Source organism: Scyliorhinus canicula, chromosome 14 (assembly GCF_902713615.1).
Source record: "Scyliorhinus canicula chromosome 14, sScyCan1.1, whole genome shotgun sequence".
Classification (NCBI taxonomy): domain Eukaryota; kingdom Metazoa; phylum Chordata; class Chondrichthyes; order Carcharhiniformes; family Scyliorhinidae; genus Scyliorhinus; species Scyliorhinus canicula.
In genome coordinates, this window is record NC_052159.1 from 4,844,585 (window position 1) to 4,871,660 (window position 27,076).

A 27,076-nucleotide genomic window follows, 5' to 3' on the forward strand; every position below is an offset into this window, starting at 1 on the left:
AGAAGTGGAAGTGGGAAAACAATAAGCAATGGGTCACCGCCGAGCTTCTTAGTGATGACGTGTACAACTGTCTCAATAAGGGATTTACGCTATTCAAATGGTTTCCCAGAACAAAGGGACAATTTGGGAATTGGAGATAATTACGTTAATCGTCTATCTGGACATCTCAGGTGTGGCATGGTTACCATGGGAATAGTTTGCCTGGAGATATTCTCCTGTCCTTTCAGTTTTATCTGTGTGTTCTCTCACAGAAGCAGACAGTCTGCCAGGCAGCAGTGCTGACAGAGGCAGGGAGTATCTGCTAACCCTAATCTGCTGAAAAAGCAGCCGGGGAGCCAGAAGCAGAGGGCCATCAGGAGCCAGGGTGGGGGTGATATTTCTGATTTGCAGTCAATCAGCAAGAACACAGTGAGGCCCTTGCTTGATCTGTGGACCTCACAATTAAGTGTTGAAATGAAATGAAAAGCACTTGTCACGAGTAGGCTTCAAATTAAGTTACTGTGAAAAGCCCCTAGTCGCCACATTCCGACGCCGGTTTGGGGAGGCTGGTACGGGAATTGAACCGTGCTGCTGGCCTGCCTTGGTCTGCTTTCAAAGCCAGCGATTTAGCCCTGTGCTAAACAGAAGTTGGAGGGTTTGCCTGGCCAGATGCCAGCAGAATGACCTCAAGGACGCTCATACTCAGAGACTAGAAGGAACACGGAGGAAAATAATGGTGAATCGCTGAGAGCTGTGGCACGCCTCGGTTTAGACCCAGGAGAGGCAAAGGAGCCCTCAAGATCCTGTAAAATATAGGGATACTCTTGGATGGAAATAAAAGTAGAACAGGGATTGCCCAGGTTAGAAGTATAAAGGTTTATGAAATGTAGTACTACTACTAAATTAGTAGTTAAGGTAAAAGTTTGTGTATAAAACGTGAAACATTTTGCTGTAATGGTCAGTGTAGAACTCGGAGCTTGAATTTCTTTTAAGAAGTGACTGGTTGTAACGGCAGCCACGATTGCATTGTGGGAAATGTGCCAGCCAATTTCGGCACAGTAAGATCCCACAAATGAGATAATGACCAAATAATCTGTTTTGACTGAGGGATTAACGCCGGTCAGGGTACAAGAATACTGAGAAATGCAGCTCTGTCCTTTCTTCGGGTCTAAAATTGTATTGCAGTAACGGAGAAATGTACCTGGTTCTTGGCCTTATTTTGGCGCTTGGCTTGGTTTTCGAACAGCGAGTGGCCACGTTTCTCCTTTTCCTTTGGGGTGACAGGCCGTGGAAAACAGCTCAGTTGCTTCTTGGCCTGCAGATTAAGGAAAAACATTGAAGTGCAGAAAGATTTGCAAAGCATTACAAGCACTGTACAAAGAAAGACCTGCTCTGTATACAACCCCCATTCATTCAAAGCAGTCTCAGCCTCAAAACCCAGTCCTGAGCAATTCCAGATTCCATTCCTTTCACAGAATTTACAGGCAATGTACAACACAAAAACAGGCCATTCATATGCAAGTGTTAATGTGCTGCACAATCTTCCTTCTACTGCCCTCCCCATTGCACCCCATCAGTATATCGCTCTATTCTTTTCTGCCTTGTGTTTATCCAGCTATCCCTTAAATGTATCTATATTATTCACCTCAACCACTCCATGTGGGAGTCAATTACACATAATCACCACTGTCTGGGTAAAGATAGGTATAACCTCTCAGTTCTGCCATAGTCTGTGGCTGGGAATTGCCAGACCCTTGGAATTAATTTAGTTTTAAATCTGAGGTGGATAGATTTCAGTGACGCAATGATATGAAGGGATATGGGCCAAAGGCAGGTATTCAGAGTAAGGTCACAGATCAGCCATGATCACATTAAATGGCGGGACAGGTTCGAGGGGATGAATGGCCTACTCATGTGCCTCTGTTCAGAATGGCCATTGCCCAAACCATGCAATTAGAAACAAAGTCTAGCTTTCAGATACAGACATACATAGAAAATAGAAGCAGGAGGAGGCCATTCAGCCCTTCGAGCCTGCTGTGTCGTTCATTATGATCATGGCTGATCATCAAGTTCAATACCCTGATCCTACCTCCCCCCCCCACCCCCCAATATCCCTCAATCCCTTTAGCCCCAAGAGCTGTATCTAATCACCTTGAAATTACACAACGTTTTGGCCTCAACTACTTTCTGTGGTAGTGAATTCCACAGAGTCACCTCTCTCTGGATCCTCAAACTATGACCCCGAGTCCTGGACTCCCCCACCATCGGGAACATTCTTTCTGAATCTACCGTCTAATCCTGTTAGAATTTTAGAGTTTTCTGAGACCCCCCCTCTCACTCTTCTAAACTCCAATGAATATAATCCGAACCAATTTAGTCTCTCCTCATATGACAGTCCCGCCATCCCAGGAATCAGCCTGGTAAACCTTCGCTGCATACCCTCCATAGCAAGAACATCCTTCCTCAGATAAGGACACCAAAACTGCTCACAATACTCCAGGTGTGGCCTCACCAATGCCCTATACAATTGCAGTAAAACATCCCTATTCCGATACTCAAATCCTCTCGCTATGAGGGCCAACATTTAATTTGCCTTTACTGCCTGCTGTACCTGCGCGCTTATTTTCAGTGACTGATGTACGAGGACACCAAGGTCTCGCTGTGTATCCACCTCTCGCAATTAGCACCCATTCAAATAATAATCTGCCTGCCTATTGTTGCTCCTGAAATGGACAACCTCACATTTAGATAGTGCCTTTCCCAACCTCAGGGTTTCTGAAAGCATACTCTAGCTGATGCTGTACTTTTGAAGTGTGATCAGCACAGCAAAGCAGAAAACACAGCAGCCAATTTACACACAGCAAGATCCCACAAACTGAAATGAGACAAATGACTGGATGTTTTGCTTTGGTCAAGGTTGACAGGCACATTTCCTGGAGCTTTGGAACAGTGCCATGGGATCTATGACAGTCAGCCGAGGGGCAGACAGGCTCTTGTTTGAACATATCGTGGCTTGTGGGATCTTGTGTACATATTAGCTGTTGCATTTCCTCCAACACTGACTGAGCTTGGAAAAAGTTATGTAATGGGTAGTAAAACACTTTGGGATATCCGGAGATTGTGAAGGGTGTTGTATAAATGTATTATTTTCCGTTCCTTTCAGAAATCGAATAGGCTTTTCAGCCCAGCGGATCTGTCCCAATGTTTATGGCCCACATGAGCCCCCAGCCACAAAAGAGAACGGTCAGCGGCTCGCCTCTCCTTACCGCCGGGGTGTCCGATCCCTGGTGTGGTTCCTCGGAGAGTCGCTTGCGCTGGCGAGTGGTGACTCCTTTCCAGTTGGGATCACGCTGGTCAGAGGACGTCCTCCTCAGGCGGGCGGTGCTCACTTCCTTTATCTGCTGAGGTAGCAGGGTGGCTCTTCGCAGAGTCGCCTCGGGGTCTCCGAGCCTCAGCTCATCCTCAGTCATCATCGATTCATTGGCAACCGTCTGGTTGGGGAGGGGGAGAAAAATACAACGAGTTTAGTTACACTGAGCTGCCTTTGCGAACGCCCTGTTCACCTCCCAAGCAGCTGGGGGGGGGGGGGGGGGGGGGGGGGGGGGGGGGAGAGGATTTACTGGTGTCTCCCAGGATTAGGGAGCGTGTTTAAGATGGGGTGATAGTAACACAGCACAAACATTACAGCACCAGTAATTCAGAGAATGGAGATCAAATCCATCACAGCAGGTTTTATTTTCTTTATTCTTTGACGGGCTGTGGGTGTCGCTGTCATTTGTTTAATCAGGTACTCGAGGGTGAGAAATTTAGAGGATTTTGCACAAAGACAGAATGGGAAACTGAAGCATGATTTTAGGCAGCACGGACTCAGTGGGCTGAATGGTCACCCTCTGCACTGTGTAAGCTGCACAAATCTGATTTGGCAGATTGGAGAAGAGAGAAAGAGATGGAGGGCAGGCAGAGGGAGGGTGAGAGAGAGAGACAGAAAAATAAAGAAAGAGAGAGGGGGGCAGGCGGGGAGAGAGGGGGGCAGGCGGGGAGAGAGGGGGGCAGGCGGGGAGAGAGGGGGGCAGGCGGGGAGAGAGGGGGGCAGGCGGGGAGAGAGGGGGGCAGGCGGGGGAGAGAGGGGGGCAGACGGGGAGAGAGGGGGGCAGACGGGGAGAGAGGGGGGCAGACGGGGAGAGAGGGGGGGCAGACGGGAGAGAGGGGGGCAGACGGGGAGAGAGGGGGGAGACGGGGAGAGAGGGGGGCAGACGGGGAGGAGAGGGGGGCAGACGGGGAGAGAGGGGGGCAGACGGGGAGAGAGGGGGGCAGACGGGGAGAGAGGGGGGCAGACGGGGAGCGAGGGGGGCAGACGGGGAGAGGAGGGGGGCAGACGGGGAGAGAGGGGGGCAGACGGGGAGAGAGGGGGGCAGACGGGGAGAGAGGGGGGCAGACGGGGAGAGAGGGGGGCAGACGGGGAGAGAGGGGGGCAGACGGGGAGAGAGGGGGGCAGACGGGGAGAGAGGGGGGACAGACGGGGAGAGAGGGGGGCAGACGGGGAGAGAGGGGGGCAGACGGGGAGAGAGGGGGGCAGACGGGGAGAGAGGGGGGCAGACGGGGAGAGAGGGGGGCAGACGGGAGAGAGGGGGCAGACGGGGAGAGAGGGGGCAGACGGGGAGAGAGGGGGGCAGACGGGGAGAGAGGGGGGCAGACGGGGAGAGAGGGGGGCAGACGGGGAGAGAGGGGGGCAGACGGGGAGAGAGGGGGGCAGGCGGGGAGAGAGGGGGGCAGACGGGGAGAGAGGGGGGCAGGCGGGGAGAGAGGGGGGCAGGCGGGGAGAGAGGGGGGCAGGCGGGGAGAGAGGGGGGCAGGCGGGGAGAGGGAGGGGGGCAGGCGGGGAGAGAGGGGGGCAGGCGGGGAGAGGGAGGGGGGCAGGCGGGGAGAGGGAGGGGGGCAGGCGGGGAGAGGGAGGGGGGCAGGCGGGGAGAGGGAGGGGGGCAGGCGGGGAGAGGGAGGGGGGCAGGCGGGGAGAGGGGCAGGCGGGGAGAGGGGCAGGCGGGGAGAGGGAGGGGGCAGGCGGGTAGAGGGAGGGGGGCAGGCGGGGAGAGGGGCAGGCGGGGAGAGGGGGGGGGGCAGGCGGGGAGGGAGGGGGCAGGCGGGGAGGGAGGGGGCAGGCGGGGAGAGGGAGGGGGCAGGCGGGGAGAGGGAGGGGGGCAGGCGGGGGGAGAGGGAGGGGGCAGGCGAGGAGAGGGAGGGGGGCAGGCGGGGAGAGGGAGGGGGGCAGGCGGGGCAGGCGGGGAGAGGGGCAGGCGGGGAGAGGGAGGGGGCAGGCGGGTAGAGGGAGGGGGGCAGGCGGGGAGAGGGGCAGGCGGGGAGAGGGGGGGGGCAGGCGGGGAGGGAGGGGGCAGGCGGGGAGGGAGGGGGCAGGCGGGGAGAGGGAGGGGGCAGGCGGGGAGAGGGAGGGGGGCAGGCGGGGAGAGGGAGGGGGCAGGCGGGGAGAGGGGCAGGCGGGGAGAGGGGCAGGCGGGGAGAGGGAGGGGGGCAGGCGGGTAGAGGGAGGGGGCAGGCGGGTAGAGGGAGGGGGGCAGGCGGGGAGAGGGGCAGGCGGGGAGGGAGGCAGGCGGGGAGAGGGAGGGGGCAGGCGGGGAGGGAGGGGGGCGGGGGGGAGGGAGGGGGGCAGGCGGGGAGGGAGCGGGGCAGGCGGGGAGAGAGGGGGGCAGGCGGGGAGAGAGGGGGGCAGGCGGGGAGAGAGAGGGGCAGGCGGGGAGAGAGAGGGGGCAGGCGGGGAGAGAGGGGGGCAGGCGGGGAGAGGGAGGGGGCAGGCGGGGAGAGAGGGGGGCAGGCGGGGAGGGAGGGGGGCAGGCGGGGAGAGAGGGGGGCAGGCGGGGAGAGAGGGGGGCAGGCGGGGAGAGAGGGGGGCAGGCGGGGAGAGAGGGGGGCAGGCGGGGAGAGAGGGGGGCAGGCGGGGAGAGAGGGGGGCAGGCGGGGAGAGAGGGGGGCAGGCGGGGAGGAGAGGGGGGCAGGCGGGGAGAGAGGGGGGCAGGCGGGAGAGCGGGGGCAGGCGGGGAGAGAGGGGGCAGGCGGGGAGAGAGGGGGGCACGGCGGGGAGAGAGGGGGGCAGGCGGGGAGAGAGGGGGGCAGGCGGGGAGAGAGGGGGGCAGGCGGGGAGAGAGGGGGGCAGGCGGGGAGAGAGGGGGGCAGGCGGGGAGAGAGGGGGGCAGGCGGGGAGAGAGGGGGGCAGGCGGGGAGAGAGGGGGGCAGGCGGGGAGAGAGGGGGGCAGTCGGGGAGAGAGGGGGCAGGCGGGGAGAGAGGGGGGCAGGCGGGGAGAGAGGGGGGCAGGCGGGGAGAGAGGGGGGCAGGCGGGGAGAGAGGGGGGCAGGCGGGGAGAGAGGGGGGCAGGCGGGGAGAGAGGGGGGCAGGCGGGGAGAGAGGGGGGCAGGCGGGGAGAGAGGGGGGCAGGCGGGGAGAGGGAGGGGGCATGCGGGGAGAGGGAGGGGGCAGGCGGGGAGAGAGGGGGCAGGCGGGGAGAGAGGGGGCAGGCGGGGAGAGGGAGGGGGCAGGCGGGGAGAGGGAGGGGGGCAGGCGGGGCGGGAGGGGGGCAGGCGGGGAGAGAGGGGGGCAGGTGGGGAGAGAGGGGGGAGGGAGGGGGGCAGGCGGGGAGGGAGGGGGCAGGCGGGGAGGGAGGGGGGCAGGCGGGGAGAGAGGGGGGCAGGCGGGGAGAGAGGGGGGCAGGTGGGGAGAGAGGGGGGAGGGAGGGGGGCAGGCGGGGAGGGAGGAGGGCAGGCGGGGAGGGAGGGGGGCAGGCGGGGAGAGAGGGGGGCAGGCGGGGAGAGAGGGGGGCAGGCGGGGAGAGAGGGGGGCAGGCGGGGAGAGAGGGGGGCAGGTGGGGAGAGAGGGGGCAGGCGGGGAGAGAGGGGGCAGGCGGGGAGAGGGAGGGGGCAGGCGGGGAGAGGGAGGGGGGCAGGCGGGGAGAGGGGGGGGCAGGCGGGGAGAGGGAGGGGGCAGGCGGGGAGAGAGGGGGGCAGGCGGGGAGAGAGGGGGGCAGGCGGGGAGAGAGGGGGGGGGGGCAGAACTGTGAAGTAAACCTGCTTCCTTACAGTGGATTCTAAGGGATACGAGGATTTCATATGTGGGGCACACTCTCCGTTCCGTCGCTGTAACTCAGCAATTCGGTTCCAGTTGTCCAGCTGGTCCGGCTCATCCTGGCAGCTTCCTGGGTACAAAGTGTTTGAACCTGATTGAGGGGGTAGAGAGAAAAGCGAACGTGATACAAAACCCATCCGGATAAATCAGCAAATTAGGCAGCATAACTGCTGACAGGTACTGAATAAAGATTAAATAAATGCTGCAGATATTGGCTTAAAACAAAATGCTGGTTAAACTTTGCCGGCCTCTCAGCATCTGTAGAGAGACAAACAGTTAACGTTTCCAATCCATTATGGAACTCTAGGCGTGAAACGTTTGTTAGAACCAAGGGCTTGATTCTGTTTCAGGGACTATGTACCCACGCTGTCGTGAAAACGGTGGTCTTTGCTGCCAGAAAAACTGGTGTTAAAGGGACATATTCTCAGCCTCTAGGAGGCGAGCAGGGACCCGTTGTGAAACTCGCAGCTCCAGCTGCTGTTATGGCCCCCCCGGCACTTCCAGCGGCCACGCCGAGTTCCATGGCGGACTCGCACGGAGCTGGACCGCGCAAATAGTGTCCCCGATCAACCGTGTACCCAACCCGGACTGCCTGCCCAAAAATAGCCCGGTCCTGTATGAGCCCCCCCCCCCACTCCCTCCCCCCGAGCGGCCCGCCACGCGAGTATCCTGAACAGCTGGGACCATGTTAGATCCACATCGTCAGGAATTCGAGCAGTTGGGGGCGGAGAATAGCGGGGCGATGGCCGCAGGTAGAGGATACGTGGCGCGGCGTATTCGGGGGCCGGAGAATCGAGGGGGGGGGCAGTCCCGATTCCATTCCCGCAAATGGATTCTCTGTCCCGGCGCTAGGCGTGTGCGGAGAATCCAGTCCCAAATCTTCAAGATATATATTTTATAAATGTGGAATGACATTGTGTTATTTGGACACTTGAAAGCTGCCTGGGATTTATCTTTTTAGACTAGGACTGTTAATAAGAATGTCTGTTCCTAGAAGTTACATGACTTCAGCCAACTGACCTGCATAGCTGGCAATAAGGGCAGCACGTGGCAAAGTGGTTAGCGCGACTGCCTCACAGCGCCAGGGACCCGGGTTCAATTCTGGCCGTGAGTCACGATCTGTGTGGAGTTTCCTCCCACAGTTCAAAGTTGTGCAGGTTAGGAGGATCGGTCATGCTAAATTGCCCCTTAGTGTGCAGTGGGGCTACAGAGTTATGGGGATAAGGTTGGGAAATGGGGGCACTTTCAAAGGGTCGACGCAGACTCGATGGCCCAATAGCCTCCTTCGGCATTCTGCAATTCCTTTAATTGATAGAAACACTGTGTTAAACGCAAAGTACCTAGTCATTTACTGGAAATCACCTGACAGAGCTCAGCTTCAAGCTTTGAACTGGTTTCTTGAACTGAGTTGGGAATAAACGAAGAAAGAAAAAGCTGTTCCACTCGTGCTCTCCTTGCCTGAAATACATCGAGAGCCAGTAACCAGCTCGAATCCTCACCTCTGTGAAACGTCTCTGTATCTGGAAACTAGAGAAGCTGCGACAAGCGGGTCCGGCCCGGCTCCATCCCAGACAAGCGGGACCGGCCCGGCTCCGTCCCAGACAAGCGGGTCCGGCCCGGCTCCATCCCAGACAAGCGGGACCGGCCCGGCTCCGTCCCAGACAAGCGGGACCGGCCCGGCTCCGTCCCAGACAAGCGGGACCGGCTCCGTCCCAGACAAGCGGGACCGGCTCCGTCCCAGACAAGGGGGACCGGACCGGCCCAGCTCCGTCCCAGACAAGGGGGACCGGCTCCGTCCCAGACAAGCGGGACCGGCCCGGCCCCGTCCCAGACAAGCGGGACCGGCCCGGCTCCGTCCCAGACAAGCGGGACCGGCCCGGCTCCGTCCCAGACAAGCGGGACCGGCTCGGCTCCGTCCCAGACAAGCGGGACCGGCTCGGCTCCGTCCCAGACAAGCGGGACCGGCCCGGCTCCGTCCCAGACAAGCGGGACCGGCCCGGCTCCGTCCCAGACAAGCGGGACCGGCTCCGTCCCAGACAAGGGGGACCGGACCGGCCCAGCTCCGTCCCAGACAAGCGGGACCGGCTCAGCTCCGTCCCAGACAAGGGGGACCGGCCCGGCTCCGTCCCAGACAAGCGGGACCGGCTCAGCTCCGTCCCAGACAAGCGGGACCGGCCCGGCTCCGTCCCAGACAAGCGGGACCGGCTCGGCTCCGTCCCAGACAAGCGGGACCGGCCCGGCTCCGTCCCAGACAAGGGGGACCGGCCCGGCTCCGTCCCAGACAAGGGGGACCGGCCCGGCTCCGTTCCCAGACAAGCGGGACCGGCCCGGCTCCGTTCCCAGACAAGCGGGACCGGCCCGGCTCCGTTCCCAGACAAGCGGGTCCGGCCCGGCTCCGTCCCAGACAAGCGGGACCGGCCCGGCTCCGTCCCAGACAAGCGGGACCGGCCCGGCTCCGTCCCAGACAAGCGGGACCGGCCCGGCTCCGTCCCAGACAAGCGGGACCGGCTCGGCTCCGTCCCAGACAAGCGGGACCGGCTCGGCTCCGTCCCAGACAAGCGGGACCGGCCCGGCTCCGTCCCAGACAAGGGGGACCGGCTCGGCTCCGTTCCAGACAAGCGGGACCGGCTCGGCTCCGTCCCAGACAAGCGGGACCGGCCCGGCTCCGTCCCAGACAAGCGGGACCGGCTCGGCTCCGTCCCAGACAAGCGGGACCGGCTCGGCTCCGTCCCAGACAAGCGGGACCGGCCCGGCTCCGTCCCAGACAAGCGGGACCGGCCCGGCTCCGTCCCAGACAAGGGGGACCGGCTCGGCTCCGCTCCCAGACAAGGGGGACCGGCCCGGCTCCGTCCCAGACAAGCGGGACCGGCCCGGCTCCGTCCCAGACAAGCGGGACCGGCCCGGCTCCGTCCCAGACAAGCGGGACCGGCTCCGTCCCAGACAAGGGGGACCGGACCGGCCCAGCTCCGTCCCAGACAAGCGGGACCGGCTCAGCTCCGTCCCAGACAAGCGGGACCGGCTCAGCTCCGTCCCAGACAAGCGGGACCGGCCCGGCTCCGTCCCAGACAAGCGGGACCGGCTCGGCTCCGTCCCAGACAAGCGGGACCGGCCCGGCTCCGTCCCAGACAAGGGGGACCGGCCCGGCTCCGTTCCCAGACAAGCGGGACCGGCCCGGCTCCGTTCCCAGACAAGCGGGGACCGGCCCGGCTCCGTTCCCAGACAAGCGGGTCCGGCCCGGCTCCGTCCCAGACAAGGGGGACCGGCCCGGCTCCGTCCCAGACAAGCGGGACCGGCCCGGCTCCGTCCCAGACAAGGGGGACCGGCCCGGCTCCGTCCCAGACAAGGGGGACCGGCTCCGTCCCAGACAAGCGGGACCGGCCCGGCTCCGTCCCAGACAAGGGGGACCGGCCCGGCTCCGTCCCAGACAAGGGGGACCGGCCCGGCTCCGTCCCAGACAAGGGGGACCGGCTCCGTCCCAGACAAGGGGGACCGGCTCCGTCCCAGACAAGCGGGACCGGCCCGGCTCCGTCCCAGACAAGGGGGACCGGCCCGGCTCCGTCCCAGACAAGGGGGACCGGCTCGGCTCCGTTCCAGACAAGCGGGACCGGCCCGGCTCCGTTCCAGACAAGCGGGACCGGCCCGGCTCCGTCCCAGACAGGGGGGACCGGCCCGGCTCCGTCCCAGACAAGGGGGACCGGCTCCGTCCCAGACAAGGGGGACCGGCTCCGTCCCAGACAAGGGGGACCGGCCCGGCTCCGTCCCAGACAAGGGGGACCGGCTCCGTCCCAGACAAGGGGGACCGGCCCGGCTCCGTCCCAGATAAGGGGGACCGGCTCCGTCCCAGACAAGGGGGACCGGCTCCGTCCCAGACAAGGGGGACCGGCTCGGCTCCGTCCCAGATAAGGGGGACCGGCTCCGTCCCAGACAAGGGGGACCGGCTCCGTCCCAGACAAGGGGGACCGGCCCGGCTCCGTCCCAGATAAGGGGGACCGGCTCCGTCCCAGACAAGGGGGACCGGCTCCGTCCCAGACAAGGGGGACCGGCTCCGTCCCAGACAAGGGGGACCGGCTCCGTCCCAGACAAGGGGGACCGGACCGGCCCAGCTCCGTCCCAGACAAGCGGGACCGGCTCGGCTCCGTCCCAGACAAGCGGGACCGGCCCGGCTCCATCCCAGACAAGCGGGACCGGCCCGGCTCCGTACCAGACAAGGGGGACCGGCCCGGCTCCATCCCAGACAAGCGGGACCGGCCCGGCTCCGTACCAGACAAGGGGGACCGGCTCGGCTCCGTCCCAGACAAGCGGATCCGGCCCGGCTCCGTCCCAGACAAGCGGGACCGGCCCGGCTCCGTCCCAGACAAGCGGGACCGGCTCCGTCCCAGACAAGGGGGACCGGACCAGCTCCGTCCCAGACAAGCGGGACCGGCCCGGCTCCGTACCAGACAAGGGGGACCGGCCCGGCTCCGTCCCAGACAAGGGGGACCGGCCCGGCTCCGTACCAGACAAGGGGGACCGGCCCGGCTCCGTCCCAGACAAGGGGGACCGGCTCAGCTCCGTCCCAGACAAGCGGGACCGGCCCGGCTCCGTCCCAGACAAGCGGGACCGGCTCGGCTCCGTCCCAGACAAGCGGGACCGGCCCGGCTCCGTCCCAGACAAGGGGGTCCGGCCCGGCTCCATCCCAGACAAGCGGGACCGGCCCGGCTCCGTCCCAGACAAGCGGGACCGGCCCGGCTCCGTCCCAGACAAGCGGGACCGGCTCCGTCCCAGACAAGCGGGACCGGCTCCGTCCCAGACAAGGGGGACCGGACCGGCCCAGCTCCGTCCCAGACAAGGGGGGCCGGCTCCATCCCAGACAAGCGGGACCGGCCCGGCTCCGTCCCAGACAAGCGGGACCGGCCCGGCTCCGTCCCAGACAAGCGGGACCGGCCCGGCTCCGTCCCAGACAAGCGGGACCGGCTCGGCTCCGTCCCAGACAAGCGGGACCGGCTCGGCTCCGTCCCAGACAAGCGGGACCGGCCCGGCTCCGTCCCAGACAAGCGGGACCGGCCCGGCTCCGTCCCAGACAAGCGGGACCGGCTCCGTCCCAGACAAGGGGGACCGGACCGGCCCAGCTCCGTCCCAGACAAGCGGGGACCGGCTCAGCTCCGTCCCAGACAAGGGGGACCGGCCCGGCTCCGTCCCAGACAAGCGGGACCGGCTCAGCTCCGTCCCAGACAAGCGGGACCGGCCCGGCTCCGTCCCAGACAAGCGGGACCGGCTCGGCTCCGTCCCAGACAAGCGGGACCGGCCCGGCTCCGTCCCAGACAAGGGGGACCGGCCCGGCTCCGTCCCAGACAAGGGGGACCGGCCCGGCTCCGTTCCCAGACAAGCGGGACCGGCCCGGCTCCGTTCCCAGACAAGCGGGTCCGGCCCGGCTCCGTCCCAGACAAGCGGGACCGGCCCGGCTCCGTCCCAGACAAGCGGGACCGGCCCGGCTCCGTCCCAGACAAGCGGGGACCGGCCCGGCTCCGTCCCAGACAAGCGGGACCGGCTCGGCTCCGTCCCAGACAAGCGGGACCGGCTCGGCTCCGTCCCAGACAAGCGGGACCGGCCCGGCTCCGTCCCAGACAAGGGGGACCGGCTCGGCTCCGTTCCAGACAAGCGGGACCGGCTCGGCTCCGTCCCAGACAAGCGGGACCGGCCCGGCTCCGTCCCAGACAAGCGGGACCGGCTCGGCTCCGTCCCAGACAAGCGGGACCGGCTCGGCTCCGTCCCAGACAAGCGGGACCGGCCCGGCTCCGTCCCAGACAAGCGGGACCGGCCCGGCTCCGTCCCAGACAAGGGGGACCGGCCCGGCTCCGTTCCCAGACAAGGGGGACCGGCCCGGCTCCGTCCCAGACAAGCGGGACCGGCCCGGCTCCGTCCCAGACAAGCGGGACCGGCCCGGCTCCGTCCCAGACAAGCGGGACCGGCTCCGTCCCAGACAAGGGGGACCGGACCGGCCCAGCTCCGTCCCAGACAAGCGGGACCGGCTCAGCTCCGTCCCAGACAAGCGGGACCGGCTCAGCTCCGTCCCAGACAAGCGGGACCGGCCCGGCTCCGTCCCAGACAAGCGGGACCGGCTCGGCTCCGTCCCAGACAAGCGGGACCGGCCCGGCTCCGTCCCAGACAAGGGGGACCGGCCCGGCTCCGTTCCCAGACAAGCGGGACCGGCCCGGCTCCGTTCCCAGACAAGCGGGACCGGCCCGGCTCCGTTCCCAGACAAGCGGGTCCGGCCCGGCTCCGTCCCAGACAAGGGGGACCGGCCCGGCTCCGTCCCAGACAAGCGGGACCGGCCCGGCTCCGTCCCAGACAAGGGGGACCGGCCCGGCTCCGTCCCAGACAAGGGGGACCGGCTCCGTCCCAGACAAGCGGGACCGGCCCGGCTCCGTCCCAGACAAGGGGGACCGGCCCGGCTCCGTCCCAGACAAGGGGGACCGGCCCGGCTCCGTCCCAGACAAGGGGGACCGGCTCCGTCCCAGACAAGGGGGACCGGCTCCGTCCCAGACAAGCGGGACCGGCCCGGCTCCGTCCCAGACAAGGGGGACCGGCTCGGCTCCGTTCCAGACAAGCGGGACCGGCCCGGCTCCGTTCCAGACAAGCGGGACCGGCCCGGCTCCGTCCCAGACAGGGGGGACCGGCCCGGCTCCGTCCCAGACAAGGGGGACCGGCTCCGTCCCAGACAAGGGGGACCGGCTCCGTCCCAGACAAGGGGGACCGGCCCGGCTCCGTCCCAGACAAGGGGGACCGGCTCCATCCCAGACAAGGGGGACCGGCCCGGCTCCGTCCCAGATAAGGGGGACCGGCTCCGTCCCAGACAAGGGGGACCGGCTCTGTCCCAGACAAGGGGGACCGGCTCGGCTCCGTCCCAGATAAGGGGGACCGGCTCCGTCCCAGACAAGGGGGACCGGCTCCGTCCCAGACAAGGGGGACCGGCCCGGCTCCGGCCCAGATAAGGGGGACCGGCTCCGTCCCAGACAAGGGGGACCGGCTCCGTCCCAGACAAGGGGGACCGGCTCCGTCCCAGACAAGGGGGACCGGCTCCGTCCCAGACAAGGGGGACCGGACCGGCCCAGCTCCGTCCCAGACAAGCGGGACCGGCTCGGCTCCGTCCCAGACAAGCGGGACCGGCCCGGCTCCATCCCAGACAAGCGGGACCGGCCCGGCTCCGTACCAGACAAGGGGGACCGGCCCGGCTCCATCCCAGACAAGCGGGACCGGCCCGGCTCCGTACCAGACAAGGGGGACCGGCTCGGCTCCGTCCCAGACAAGCGGGACCGGCCCGGCTCCGTCCCAGACAAGCGGGACCGGCTCCGTCCCAGACAAGGGGGACCGGACCAGCTCCGTCCCAGACAAGCGGGACCGGCCCGGCTCCGTACCAGACAAGGGGGACCGGCCCGGCTCCATCCCAGACAAGGGGGACCGGCCCGGCTCCGTACCAGACAAGGGGGACCGGCCCGGCTCCGTCCCAGACAAGGGGGACCGGCTCAGCTCCGTCCCAGACAAGCGGGACCGGCCCGGCTCCGTCCCAGACAAGCGGGACCGGCTCGGCTCCGTCCCAGACAAGCGGGACCGGCCCCGGCTCCGTCCCAGACAAGGGGGTCCGGCCCGGCTCCATCCCAGACAAGCGGGACCGGCCCGGCTCCGTCCCAGACAAGCGGGACCGGCCCGGCTCCGTCCCAGACAAGCGGGACCGGCTCCGTCCCAGACAAGCGGGACCGGCTCCGTCCCAGACAAGGGGGACCGGACCGGCCCAGCTCCGTCCCAGACAAGGGGGACCGGCTCCATCCCAGACAAGCGGGACCGGCTCGGCTCCGTCCCAGACAAGCGGGACCGGCCCGGCTCCGTCCCAGACAAGCGGGACCGGCCCGGCTCCGTCCCAGACAAGCGGGACCGGCTCGGCTCCGTCCCAGACAAGCGGGACCGGCTCGGCTCCGTCCCAGACAAGCGGGACCGGCCCGGCTCCGTCCCAGACAAGCGGGACCGGCCCGGCTCCGTCCCAGACAAGCGGGACCGGCTCCGTCCCAGACAAGGGGGACCGGACCGGCCCAGCTCCGTCCCAGACAAGCGGGACCGGCTCAGCTCCGTCCCAGACAAGGGGGACCGGCCCGGCTCCGTCCCAGACAAGCGGGACCGGCTCAGCTCCGTCCCAGACAAGCGGGACCGGCCCGGCTCCGTCCCAGACAAGCGGGACCGGCTCGGCTCCGTCCCAGACAAGCGGGACCGGCCCGGCTCCGTCCCAGACAAGGGGGACCGGCCCGGCTCCGTCCCAGACAAGGGGGACCGGCCCGGCTCCGTTCCCAGACAAGCGGGACCGGCCCGGCTCCGTTCCCAGACAAGCGGGACCGGCCCGGCTCCGTTCCCAGACAAGCGGGTCCGGCCCGGCTCCGTCCCAGACAAGCGGGACCGGCCGGCTCCGTCCCAGACAAGCGGGACCGGCCCGGCTCCGTCCCAGACAAGCGGGACCGGCCCGGCTCCTCCGTCCCAGACAAGCGGGACCGGCTCGGCTCCGTCCCAGACAAGCGGGACCGGCTCGGCTCCGTCCCAGACAAGCGGGACCGGCCCGGCTCCGTCCCAGACAAGGGGGACCGGCTCGGCTCCGTTCCAGACAAGCGGGACCGGCTCGGCTCCGTCCCAGACAAGCGGGACCGGCCCGGCTCCGTCCCAGACAAGCGGGACCGGCTCGGCTCCGTCCCAGACAAGCGGGACCGGCTCGGCTCCGTCCCAGACAAGCGGGACCGGCCCGGCTCCGTCCCAGACAAGCGGGACCGGCCCGGCTCCGTCCCAGACAAGGGGGACCGGCTCGGCTCCGTTCCCAGACAAGGGGGACCGGCCCGGCTCCGTCCCAGACAAGCGGGACCGGCCCGGCTCCGTCCCAGACAAGCGGGACCGGCCCGGCTCCGTCCCAGACAAGCGGGACCGGCTCCGTCCCAGACAAGGGGGACCGGACCGGCCCAGCTCCGTCCCAGACAAGCGGGACCGGCTCAGCTCCGTCCCAGACAAGCGGGACCGGCTCAGCTCCGTCCCAGACAAGCGGGACCGGCCCGGCTCCGTCCCAGACAAGCGGGACCGGCTCGGCTCCGTCCCAGACAAGCGGGACCGGCCCGGCTCCGTCCCAGACAAGGGGGACCGGCCCGGCTCCGTTCCCAGACAAGCGGGACCGGCCCGGCTCCGTTCCCAGACAAGCGGGACCGGCCCGGCTCCGTTCCCAGACAAGCGGGTCCGGCCCGGCTCCGTCCCAGACAAGGGGGACCGGCCCGGCTCCGTCCCAGACAAGCGGGACCGGCTCAGCTCCGTCCCAGACAAGGGGGACCGGACCAGCTCCGTCCCAGACAAGCGGGACCGGCCCGGCTCCGTCCCAGACAAGCGGGACCGGCTCGGCTCCGTCCCAGACAAGCGGGACCGGCCCGGCTCCGTCCCAGACAAGGGGGACCGGCCCGGCTCCGTTCCCAGACAAGCGGGACCGGCCCGGCTCCGTTCCCAGACAAGCGGGTCCGGCCCGGCTCCGTCCCAGACAAGGGGGACCGGCCCGGCTCCGTCCCAGACAAGCGGGACCGGCTCAGCTCCGTCCCAGACAAGGGGGACCGGACCAGCTCCGTCCCAGACAAGCGGGACCGGCCCGGCTCCGTACCAGACAAGGGGGACCGGCCCGGCTCCGTCCCAGACAAGGGGGACCGGCCCGGCTCCGTCCCAGACAAGGGGGACCGGCCCGGCTCCGTCCCAGACAAGGGGGACCGGCTCAGCTCCGTCCCAGACAAGCGGGACCGGCCCGGCTCCGTCCCAGACAAGCGGGACCGGCTCGGCTCCGTCCCAGACAAGCGGGACCGGCCCGGCTCCGTCCCAGACAAGGGGGACCGGCTCAGCTCCGTCCCAGACAAGCGGGACCGGCCCGGCTCCGTCCCAGACAAGCGGGACCGGCTCGGCCTCCGTCCCAGACAAGCGGGACCGGCCCGGCTCCGTCCCAGACAAGGGGGACCGGCCCGGCTCCGTTCCCAGACAAGGGGGACCGGCCCGGCTCCGTTCCCAGACAAGCGGGACCGGCCCGGCTCCGTCCCAGACAAGCGGGACCGGCTCGGCTCCGTCCCAGACAAGCGGGACCGGCCCGGCTCCGTCCCAGACAAGGGGGACCGGCCCGGCTCCGTTCCCAGACAAGCGGGACCGGCCCGGCTCCGTTCCCAGACAAGCGGGTCCGGCCCGGCTCCGTCCCAGACAAGGGGGACCAGCCGGGCTCCGTCCCAGACAAGGGGGACCGGCTCGGCTCCGTCCTAGACAAGCGGGACCGACCCGGCCCCGTCCCAGACAAGCGGGACCGGCTCGGCTCCATCCCAGACAAGCGGGACCGGCTCCGTCCCAGACAAGGGGGACCGGACCGGCCCAGCTCCGTCCCAGACAAGGGGGACCGGCTCCGTCCCAGACAAGCGGGACCGGCTCGGCTCCGTCCCAGACAAGGGGGACCGGCCCGGCTCCGTCCCAGACAAGCGGGACCGGCCCGGCTCCGTTCCCAGACAAGCGGGACCGGCCCGGCTCCGTCCCAGACAAGCGGGACCGGCCCGGCTCCGTCCCAGACAAGCGGGACCGGCTCGGCTCCGTCCCAGACAAGCGGGACCGGCCCGGCTCCGTCCCAGACAAGCGGGACCGGCCCGGCTCCGTTCCCAGACAAGCGGGACCGGCCCGGCTCCGTCCCAGACAAGCGGGACCGGCCCGGCCCCGTCCCAGACAAGCGGGACCGGCCCGGCTCCGTTCCCAGACAAGCGGGTCCGGCCCGGCTCCGTTCCCAGACAAGCGGGGACCGGCCCGGCTCCGTCCCAGACAAGCGGGACCGGCATGGCTCCGTCCCAGACAAGCGGGACCGGCTCGGCTCCGTCCCAGACAAGCGGGACCGGCCCGGCTCCGTCCCAGACAAGGGGGACCGGCCCGGCTCCGTCCCAGACAAGCGGGACCGACCCGGCTCCGTCCCAGACAAGCGGGTCCGGCCCGGCTCCGTTCCCAGACAAGCGGGACCGGCCCGGCTCCGTTCCCAGACAAGCGGGACCGGCTCGGCTCCGTCCCAGACAAGCGGGACCGACCCGGCCCCGTCCCAGACAAGCGGGACCGGCCCGGCTCCGTTCCCAGACAAGCGGGACCGGCCCGGCTCCGTCCCAGACAAGCGGGACCGGCTCGGCTCCGTCCCAGACAAGGGGGACCGGCTCGGCTCCGTCCCAGACAAGCGGGACCGGACCGGCTCCGTCCCAGACAAGCGGGACCGGCCCGGCTCCGTCCCAGACAGGGGGGACCGGCCTGGCTCTGTCCCAGACAAGGGGGACCGGCTCCGTCCCAGACAAGGGGGACCGGCTCCGTCCCAGACAAGGGGGACCGGCTCCGTCCCAGACAAGGGGGACCGGCTCCGTCCCAGACAAGCGGGACCGGCCCGGCTCCGTCCCAGATAAGGGGGACCGGCTCCGTCCCAGACAAGGGGGACCGGCTCGGCTCCGTCCCAGATAAGGGGGACCGGCTCCGTCCCAGACAAGGGGGACCGGCCCGGCTCCGTTCCAGACAAGCGGGACCGGCCCGGCTCCGTCCCAGACAAGGGGGACCGGCCCGGCTCCGTCCCAGACAAGGGGGACCGGCTCCGTCCCAGACAAGGGGGACCGGCTCCGTCCCAGACAAGCGGGACCGGCTCGGCTCCGTCCCAGGCAAGGGGGACCGGCCCGGCTCCGTCCCAGACAAGCGGGACCGGCCCGGCTCCGTCCCAGACAAGCGGGACCGGCCCGGCTCCGTCCCAGACAAGCGGGACCGGCCCGGCTCCGTCCCAGACAAGGGGGACCGGCTCCGTCCCAGATAAGGGGGACCGGCTCCGTCCCAGACAAGCGGGACCGGCTCCGTCCCAGACAAGCGGGTCCGGCTCGGCTCCGTTCCAGACAAGCGGGACCGGCCCGGCTCTGTTCCAGATAAGGGGGATTGATCCGGCTCTGCTCCAGACAAAAAGGACTGATCCGGTTCCGTTCTGGGCAAGGGGGAAATCGATCCGGCTGTAACACAGACACGGATTGATTTGGCTCTATTCTCCTCCATGCCGAAACTCTGTTGGTGAGAATCTTCAGACAACGACTCGGCCGAGCGACCAGTCTGCCCATGAGGGAGCACTAGATCAATAGCATCAAATCCCTGTGAACATTATCCTTTTTTATATAAAGTTTTTTCTTCAACAACCCATCTCTGCAGAGACCCCATGTATGTGCGTGTGTGAGAGAGAGAGAGAGAGAGAGAGAGAGACTGGGATAGAGAGAGAGAGATCCGGGATAGAGAGAGAGAGACTGGGATAGAGCGAGAGAGAGATCGGGATAGAGAGAGAGAGAGAGACACCCAAGATAGAGAGACGGAGAGAGGAGAGAGAGACCGGGATAGAGAGAGAGAGAACCGGGATAGAGAGAGAGAGACAGGGATAGAGAGAGAGAGAGAGACCGGGATAGAGAGAGAGAGAGCCACCCGGGATAGAGAGAGAGAGAGAGAGACACACCCGGGATAGAGAGAGAGAGAGACCGGGATAGAGAGAGAGACCGGGATAGAGAGAGAGAGCCACCCGGGATAGAGAGAGAGAGAGAGAGAGAGACCCGGGATAGAGAGAGAGAGCGACCCGGGATAGAGAGAGAGAGACCCGGGATAGAGAGAGAGCGACCCGGGATAGAGAGAGAGAGAGAGAGCCACCCGGGATAGAGAGAGAGAGAGAGACCCGGGATAGAGAGAGAGAGCCACCTGGGATAGAGAGAGAGAGAGCCACCTGGGATAGAGAGAGAGAGAGACCCGGGATAGAGAGAGAGAGCCACCTGGGATAGAGAGAGAGAGAGACCCGGGATAGAGAGAGAGAGAGAACCGGGATAGAGAGAGAGAGAGCCGGGATAGAGAGAGAGAGAGAGAGACCCGGGATAGAGAGAGAGAGAGAGAGCCGGGATAGAGAGAGAGGAGAGAGACCCGGGATAGAGAGAGAGAGCCACCTGGGATAGAGAGAGAGAGAGCCACCTGGGATAGAGAGAGAGAGAGACCCGGGATAGAGAGAGAGAGAGACCCGGGATAGAGAGAGAGAGCCACCTGGGATAGAGAGAGAGAGAGACCCGGGATAGAGAGAGAGAGAGAACCGGGATAGAGAGAGAGAGAGCCGGGATAGAGAGAGAGAGAGAGAGACCCGGGATAGAGAGAGAGAGAGAGCCGGGGATAGAGAGAGAGAGAGAGAGCCGGGATAGAGAGAGAGAGAGAGAGCCGGGATAGAGAGAGAGAGAGCCGGGATAGAGAGAGAGAGAGCCGGGATAGAGAGAGAGAGAGCCGGGATAGAGAGAGAGAGAGAGAGAGAGAGAGCCACCCGGGATAGAGAGAGAGAGAGAGAGACCGGAATAGAGAGAGAGAGAGCCACCCGGGATAGAGAGAGAGAGCCACCCGGGATAGAGAGAGAGAGCCACCCGAGATAGAGAGAGAGAGAGACCGGGATAGAGAGAGAGAGCCAGTATAGAGAGAGACCCGGGATAGAGTGAGAGAGAGAGACTTGTTTTACAAAATAAGTTTTGTTTTATAATAAATCAATCATTCGCAGTTTATTGAAAGAAGCCGGAGTAGTCCAAAGGTGTGCAGGTTAGGTGGATTGGCCACGCTAAATTACCCTTAGGTTAGGTGGGGTTCCCGGATTACAGGAAGGTGTGGGCTTAGGTGGAGTGCTCTTTCTATGAGCCGGTGCAGACTTGATGGGCCAAATGGTCTCCTTCTGCACTGTAAATTCTGTAATTAAAATATTTTATTCTGGGTCCAACGGTAGTAAAGGTAAATGATATGCCATTTTAGGAGGCAAATTAAACTGTTAAAACTAATGGTGCAATCTATGGAGTGAGGCTAGATAAACTACTCCCATCTCGACTGTAACATGTCAACTCTGTTTCTCTCTCCATCCATGTTGCCAGACTCAGCAACTTTTTCCAGCACTTTATTTTATTACTGAATAAACACTTTTAGCTGTAGATAGCAGATTATTATCCTTGAAAGTGAACAATTACATATGGTTGTCACGGGGATGAGGATGGACAGGTCTCCTGGGAACAGCTGACTATAGCAACACCACAGGAGGCGGCCCCTCGAGTCGGTTAATGTCATTTAATTAGATACTGACTAACTGTACCTCAACTTCATTCACTGCGTTGTTCCACGCCCGCCATTAATCAGCTGCAGTATTGAAATTTCCAACTGATTCTCCAGCCTGAGTTAACTTTCTTCATCTAATAAAACCCAAAATCCAACTAACTGCAGAACATGACTATGCCTCGCCTGCAAAACAATTTACATCAAAATAATTCAAGGGGCAGCATGGTGGCGCAGTGGGTAGCCCTGTTGCCTCACGGCACCGATCTCAGCCCTGGGTCACTGTCCTTGTGGAGTTTGCACATTCTCCCCGTGTCTGCGTGGGTTTCGCCCCCACAACCCAAAGATGTGCAGGCTAGGTGGATTGGCCACGTTAAATTGCCCCTTAATTGGAAAAAATGAATTGGGTATTCTAAATTTATATTTAAAAAACAATAATTCAATGTGTGCCTGCCTGAGCACCACTGCATGTTTGGTGTTTTTGAGACACCATATCAGTGAGAGCACCTATCTCACCCCATCTCGTGAGCTACAATCTTCAGTTAAACATGTACTGACCCTGCATCAGCTACCGGAAAATTTTCACACATTCATAAACTCTTACAGCACAGGTGTATTGTACCGTACTGGGGCGCTACAGTAGCACAGCTGCTTCACAGCTCCAGGGTCCCAGGTTCGATTCCCGGCTTGGGTCACTGTCTGTGCGGAGTCTGCACGTTCTCCCAGTGTCTGCGTGGGTTTCCTCCGGGTGCTCCGGTTTCCTCCCACAGTCCAAAGATGTGCATATTTGGTGGATTGGCCATGATAAATTGGCCCTTAGTGTCCAAATATTTTGGGTGAGGTTACAGGGATAGGGTGGAGGCATGGGTTAAGTGGGGTGCTCTTTCCAAGGGCCGGTGCAGTCTCAATGGGCCGAATGGCCTCCTTCTGCACTTACATTCTATAATCTATGATCCAACGTGCCTGCTCTAAATCGACGGTCCAATTCGCTCCACTCCCCTGCCTTCGCCCCTAGCTCTGAAAAGTGCTTCTTTCAATTATTTATCCGATTCCCTCTTGATGTTAAAATTGAATGTGCTTCCAACACTTCATGCATTTCAAAATAACTCATTGTGCAAAAATGCTCACATCGACTGCCGCTCCTCCACTGGCAACAGCTTCTCCTTCATTATTCTATTAACCCCACTCAGAACTTTGAATACTTCCATTAAATCTCCTCTTGACTTCAGGCTCTAAGGGGAACAATGCCAGTTTCTCCAATGTCGCCATGTAACTGAAGTTCCATGGTCCCATTCTAGTACATTTCCTTTCCCACTTTGTCAAGGATGTGACATCCTTTCTAAAGATGGTCTGAGAAATGGACATAATTCTCCAGTTCAGCCTCCCTCTGCTCACCCCAGCCTCCTCATCCGCACAATAACTCTCGTGTCTCCCCTCCTTTCCCCATCAACATACTTGAGGCGATGCTGCCAAACGAGGATAGCCTGGTGGACCTCCGAGTTGATGGCCGGTAGCCTGGCAGGTTCATTAAGGTGGCGGCCCCCAAGTCCTCTGGGTTACTGCTATCCAGCGAGTCCTGGGACAGAGAGCGGCCAATGTTCGGCAGCGAAGTGACAGAGGTGGGCCGGTTCTTCCGGCCCCTCCGGGAAGGCCGGCCTGCAAGGTTAGGGTGGGAGGCGGAGGCCTGGATGCCTGAGAATGAAGAGTTTGAAGTGCTGGCTTCCTCATACTCTACGGTTTCCTTCTGTGAGGAAGGCAAGAGGAACAAAGTTTAACAAAGGAGAGTACCCTCCAAGACAGCTGCTTATAGTCTGCACAATGTAACTATTGCTCGAGTAGAGGAAAAGGAATTTTCTTTAATTTAAGAAATATATTCTTGGGATGAGAGTATTGTTGGCTAGGCCAGCATTTAATGCCTATTGCTAATTGTCCTTGAGTAGGTATTAATTACCCTTTCAGGAGAGACAGTTGCTGGACACTAATCCAAAGGCCCCAGGCTAATGCTCTGGGGACATGGCTTCAAATCCCTGATGGCAGCTGGTGGAATTTAAATTGAATTATAATAGAGGTGGCAGGGTGGCGTACTGCTGCCTCGTGACGCCGGGAACCCGGGTCCGATCCTGGCTCCGTGTGGAATTTGTACATTCTCTCCGTGTCTTCGTGGGTCTCACCCCCCACAACCCAAAAAGATGTGCAGGGTAGGTGGATTGGCCACGCTAAATTGCCCCTTAATTGGGAAAAAAATTATTGAGTACTCTAAATTTATTTTGATTGTGATCTAAATTGTTGTGAAAATCCATCTGCGTCACTTTAAGGAAATCTGCCGCCCTTACCCGGTCTGGCCTACGTGTGACTCTGTGACATCCCACAGCGATGTGGATGACTCTGAACTGCCCTCTGAAATAGCCTAACAAGCTAGTCAGGTCAAGGCAATTCTGAATAAGCAACAAATGTTGGCCCAGCCAGCGATCCCATATCCTACGGAAGAATACATTTTAGAAAAAGCTGGTGGTGAGCCGCCTTCTTGAGCCGCTGCAGCCCATGAGGTGTAGGTACACCTACAGTGCTGTTAGGGAGGGAGTTCTGGGATTTTGACCCAGCGACAGTGAAGGAACGGCCAATATATTTCCAAGTCGGGATGGTGAGTGACTTGGGGGGGTGGGGGTGGGGGACCTCCTGGTATTCCCAAGTGTCCGCTGCCCCAATCCTTCTAGTTGGTAGAGGTCGTGGGTTTGGAAGATGCTGCCTAAGGAACCTTGGTGAGTTGCTGCCCTGCATCTTGAAGATGGTACACACTGTGTGCTGGTGGTGGAGGGAGCAATTAAGTTATCAAGAAAAGGCAGACCACCTTCATTAACATATAATGCAAGTAGCTGAGTGCTTCCATTAGTAGGGTTGACTAAGAAAGAAAAACTTCTTTATATCTGGAATTAAATTTCCCCTTGCAGAATCCTCCACCCCCACGATAGAGAGAGGTTTCCATCCTTACCTTTGTCATGAGAATGTTGATGACTTGGGTTGTGCGCCTCCGCCCAGAGCGTGTTTTCTTGGTTGAATCCAGGCTCAGGTCCCCGAGGGAGCTGAGGCTGGTGTCCAATTTGGACTGGCCCCGGCTGGGCAGTGGGGTGAAGTACAGCGAGTCCAGGGATTCTTGGCTTCCACGTTGTTTCTGTGCAGCCTGAGACGCAGCTCCCTTTCGACCTGCGGCGGGGGTCTTGAAAGCAGCTTTGCCGCTCCTGGGGAATAAAGTAAAGTTATTAATGCTGGGCTTCCGGAGCACAAAGGAGGAATTACTGGGAATACAAGTCAGCAGAGAGAGACTGAAGGAAAAAGTCCAGTGACAGGGCCAGATCAAGCGCTAGCAAGAACTCTGTTCATATCTGACAATTTCACAGCTAGGTTAGAACTTCAGTTTTTTAAACTTTATATTCAGCATAAACCTTCTTATCCAGGCACTATTGCACCTTTGTGTTCTGGTTTTACAGATATATTCTGCCAGATATTTGCAATACTTGCTTAATTTTGAGATTCAGTGGCAGCTGATAACCAGAGGCAGGTCTCTGTCCCTTTGCTTCACTGCATTCTCATTGACGAGTGGTGTGCTGCAGACTTGTTTTCTGCACCATCCTGTTGGAGACAGGGATCATACGGCATGTCTTTCCCTCCTTGGTGTCAGCTAATGAGCATTGCACTTGGTCCATGCCAGATCCATCAGATTTCACAGGCGGCACGGTGGCACAATGGTTAGCACTGCTGCCTATGGTGCTGAGGACCCGGGTTCGATCCTGGCTCTGGGTCACTGTCCGTAATTGGAAAAAAATAATTGGGTACTCTACATTTATTTTTAAAAAGTTGATTTCACATTCACCTGGGATTTTCATAGGACCATCTGCCTCCACGTTAATAGATTTATCTTAATTACTGGGAATTCAGAACTACTGACAAGTCCTCCATTATCTCACATATAGGGCAAATTTCAAACTGGACCTTCAATCATCAGGGCTAACCAGACATTTTTCTTGTTCTTTTTTTAAAAATTGTGAGCACCCAATTCATTTTTTCCAATTAAGGGACAATTTAGCGTGGCCAATCCACCTACCCTGCAGACACGGGGAGAATGTGCAAACTCCACACGGACAGTGACCCAGAGCCAGGATTGAACCTGGGACCTTTGCACCATGAGGGAGCAATGCTAACCATTGTGCCCCCCTTGCTGCCCAGGACTAACCAGACATCACAGTAAAGCCTTATCCTATTCTTACTTGTCATCCAGAAACACACCCTGTCCCAATGCTCGCCAATTAATACCCAATGAATTTTTAACAATGTCTCAATGGCGTGTGCAGGCTCGATGGGCTGAATGATCTCCTTTACACTGTAGGTATTGTATTTAATTTGTTGTAAGATACTTTGGGATGTCCAGAGGCAGTGAAAGTGTCTGTGTAAATTCAAAGTTTCTTTTACCTGCCCCCTGTATTCTCCCACATCACTGTTGTCTCCTCCAAGTCACTCAGCTCAATACTGTCCTTGCTGAAATCAGCTTCCGATTCTCCAGCTCGAGAGGATGTCCTACGATTATCAGCACGGGATCTCACAGTTCCGGTAGCCGGACGTGACTTCTCCAGTTCCCGCTCAGCGAATTCCACCTATCGAGCGTGCACACAGGAGAACAATCATTTCAGGTGCACAACTACAGGAGACACAGAAGCAGCAAATATTTCAAACACAAATGAAGAGGGGGCCAGACCTGGATTCCTCACACTTTCAAATGGCCGCAGTATCTTTTCTACATACAAAGGTTAAGGTTTCATATCAAGTTAGTTTGTGACTGATCTGCATCCTAACTCCATCCACGTGCCTTGGCTACATAGCCCTCAATAGCATGGTAGCACAGGCACGATAGCACAGTGGTGGTTAGCACAGTTGCTTCACAGCTCCAGGGTCCCAGATTAAACATATACTGACCCTGCATTAACTACCAGCAAATTTTCACACATTCATAAACTCTTACAGCACAGGAGTATTGTACCGTACTAGGGTGCTACGGTAGCAGAGTGGTTAGCACAGTTGCTTCACAGCTCCAGGGTCCCAGGTTCGATTCCCGGCTTGGGTCACTGGCTGTGCGGAGTCTGCACATTCTCCCTGTGTGTGCGTGGGTTTTCTCCGGGTGCTATGGTTTCCTCCCACTGTCCAAAATGTGCAGGTTAGGTGGATTGGCCAAACTAAATTGCCCTCAAGTGGCCAAAGAGGTTAGACTGTGTTACGGGGATACTGTGGAGGTGTGGGGTGCTCTTTCCAAGGGTCGGCGCAGACTCGATGGGCCAAATGGCCTTCTTCTGCACTGTAAATTCTATGTAATACCCTGTGTGGCTGGTAAAAGCCCAGGAACCTCAGATTTCAAATCATCAATTGAGCTGGCATCTACTGTGTTTTGTGGATGAGTGTTGCACCCGTCTGCCACGCTCTGCGGGCAGAAGCGATTCTTAACTTCTCTCCTGGATAACCTGACCAGGACTTCACAGCCCCACACAGCTTGCGCGTGCCCCCCCCAACCACCACACCCTCTCCAGCGATGAGGCGGGCCACTTACTTTGCCATTTTCTTCAGCATAACCGTAATATCCGGCCAGGCGGCTGGGGCCATTAAAGACTGACCCTGGTTCTGACCCCCACCCCTGTCTGTGACCCACAGCAGAAGTTTTTACCAAACGCAACAATTTCTTTCAAGAGCATAAAATCCGCAATCGCATCACTTCGCAATCACCTGTATTCCAAGGAACACAAGCCTAATCCTCTTCTGAATAGCACGAGAGTGGTCCTACAACACATGGACTGTAGCGGTTTAAGGTGGCAGCTCACC

The 27,076-nt window shown here is 61.9% G+C and overlaps 1 protein-coding gene across 5 annotated transcripts in view; it reads right to left on the reverse strand.

Annotated features, from left to right (window-relative positions):
• The window catches only part of numa1 (nuclear mitotic apparatus protein 1), a 143,579-nt gene that overhangs the window by 5,097 nt on the left and 111,406 nt on the right, over positions 1-27,076 (reverse strand). For all 5 annotated transcript variants that reach the window (XM_038817996.1, XM_038817997.1, XM_038817998.1 and 2 more), the window contains 6 exons: positions 25,682-25,863; positions 24,207-24,453; positions 22,673-22,961; positions 7,060-7,196; positions 3,246-3,470; positions 1,181-1,294 (listed from right to left, as the gene is read on the reverse strand). In XM_038817996.1, the coding sequence (XP_038673924.1) occupies positions 1,181-1,294; positions 3,246-3,470; positions 7,060-7,196; positions 22,673-22,961; positions 24,207-24,453; positions 25,682-25,863 (1,194 nt within the window). The remainder of the gene's footprint in view (positions 1-1,180; positions 1,295-3,245; positions 3,471-7,059; positions 7,197-22,672; positions 22,962-24,206; positions 24,454-25,681; positions 25,864-27,076) is intronic.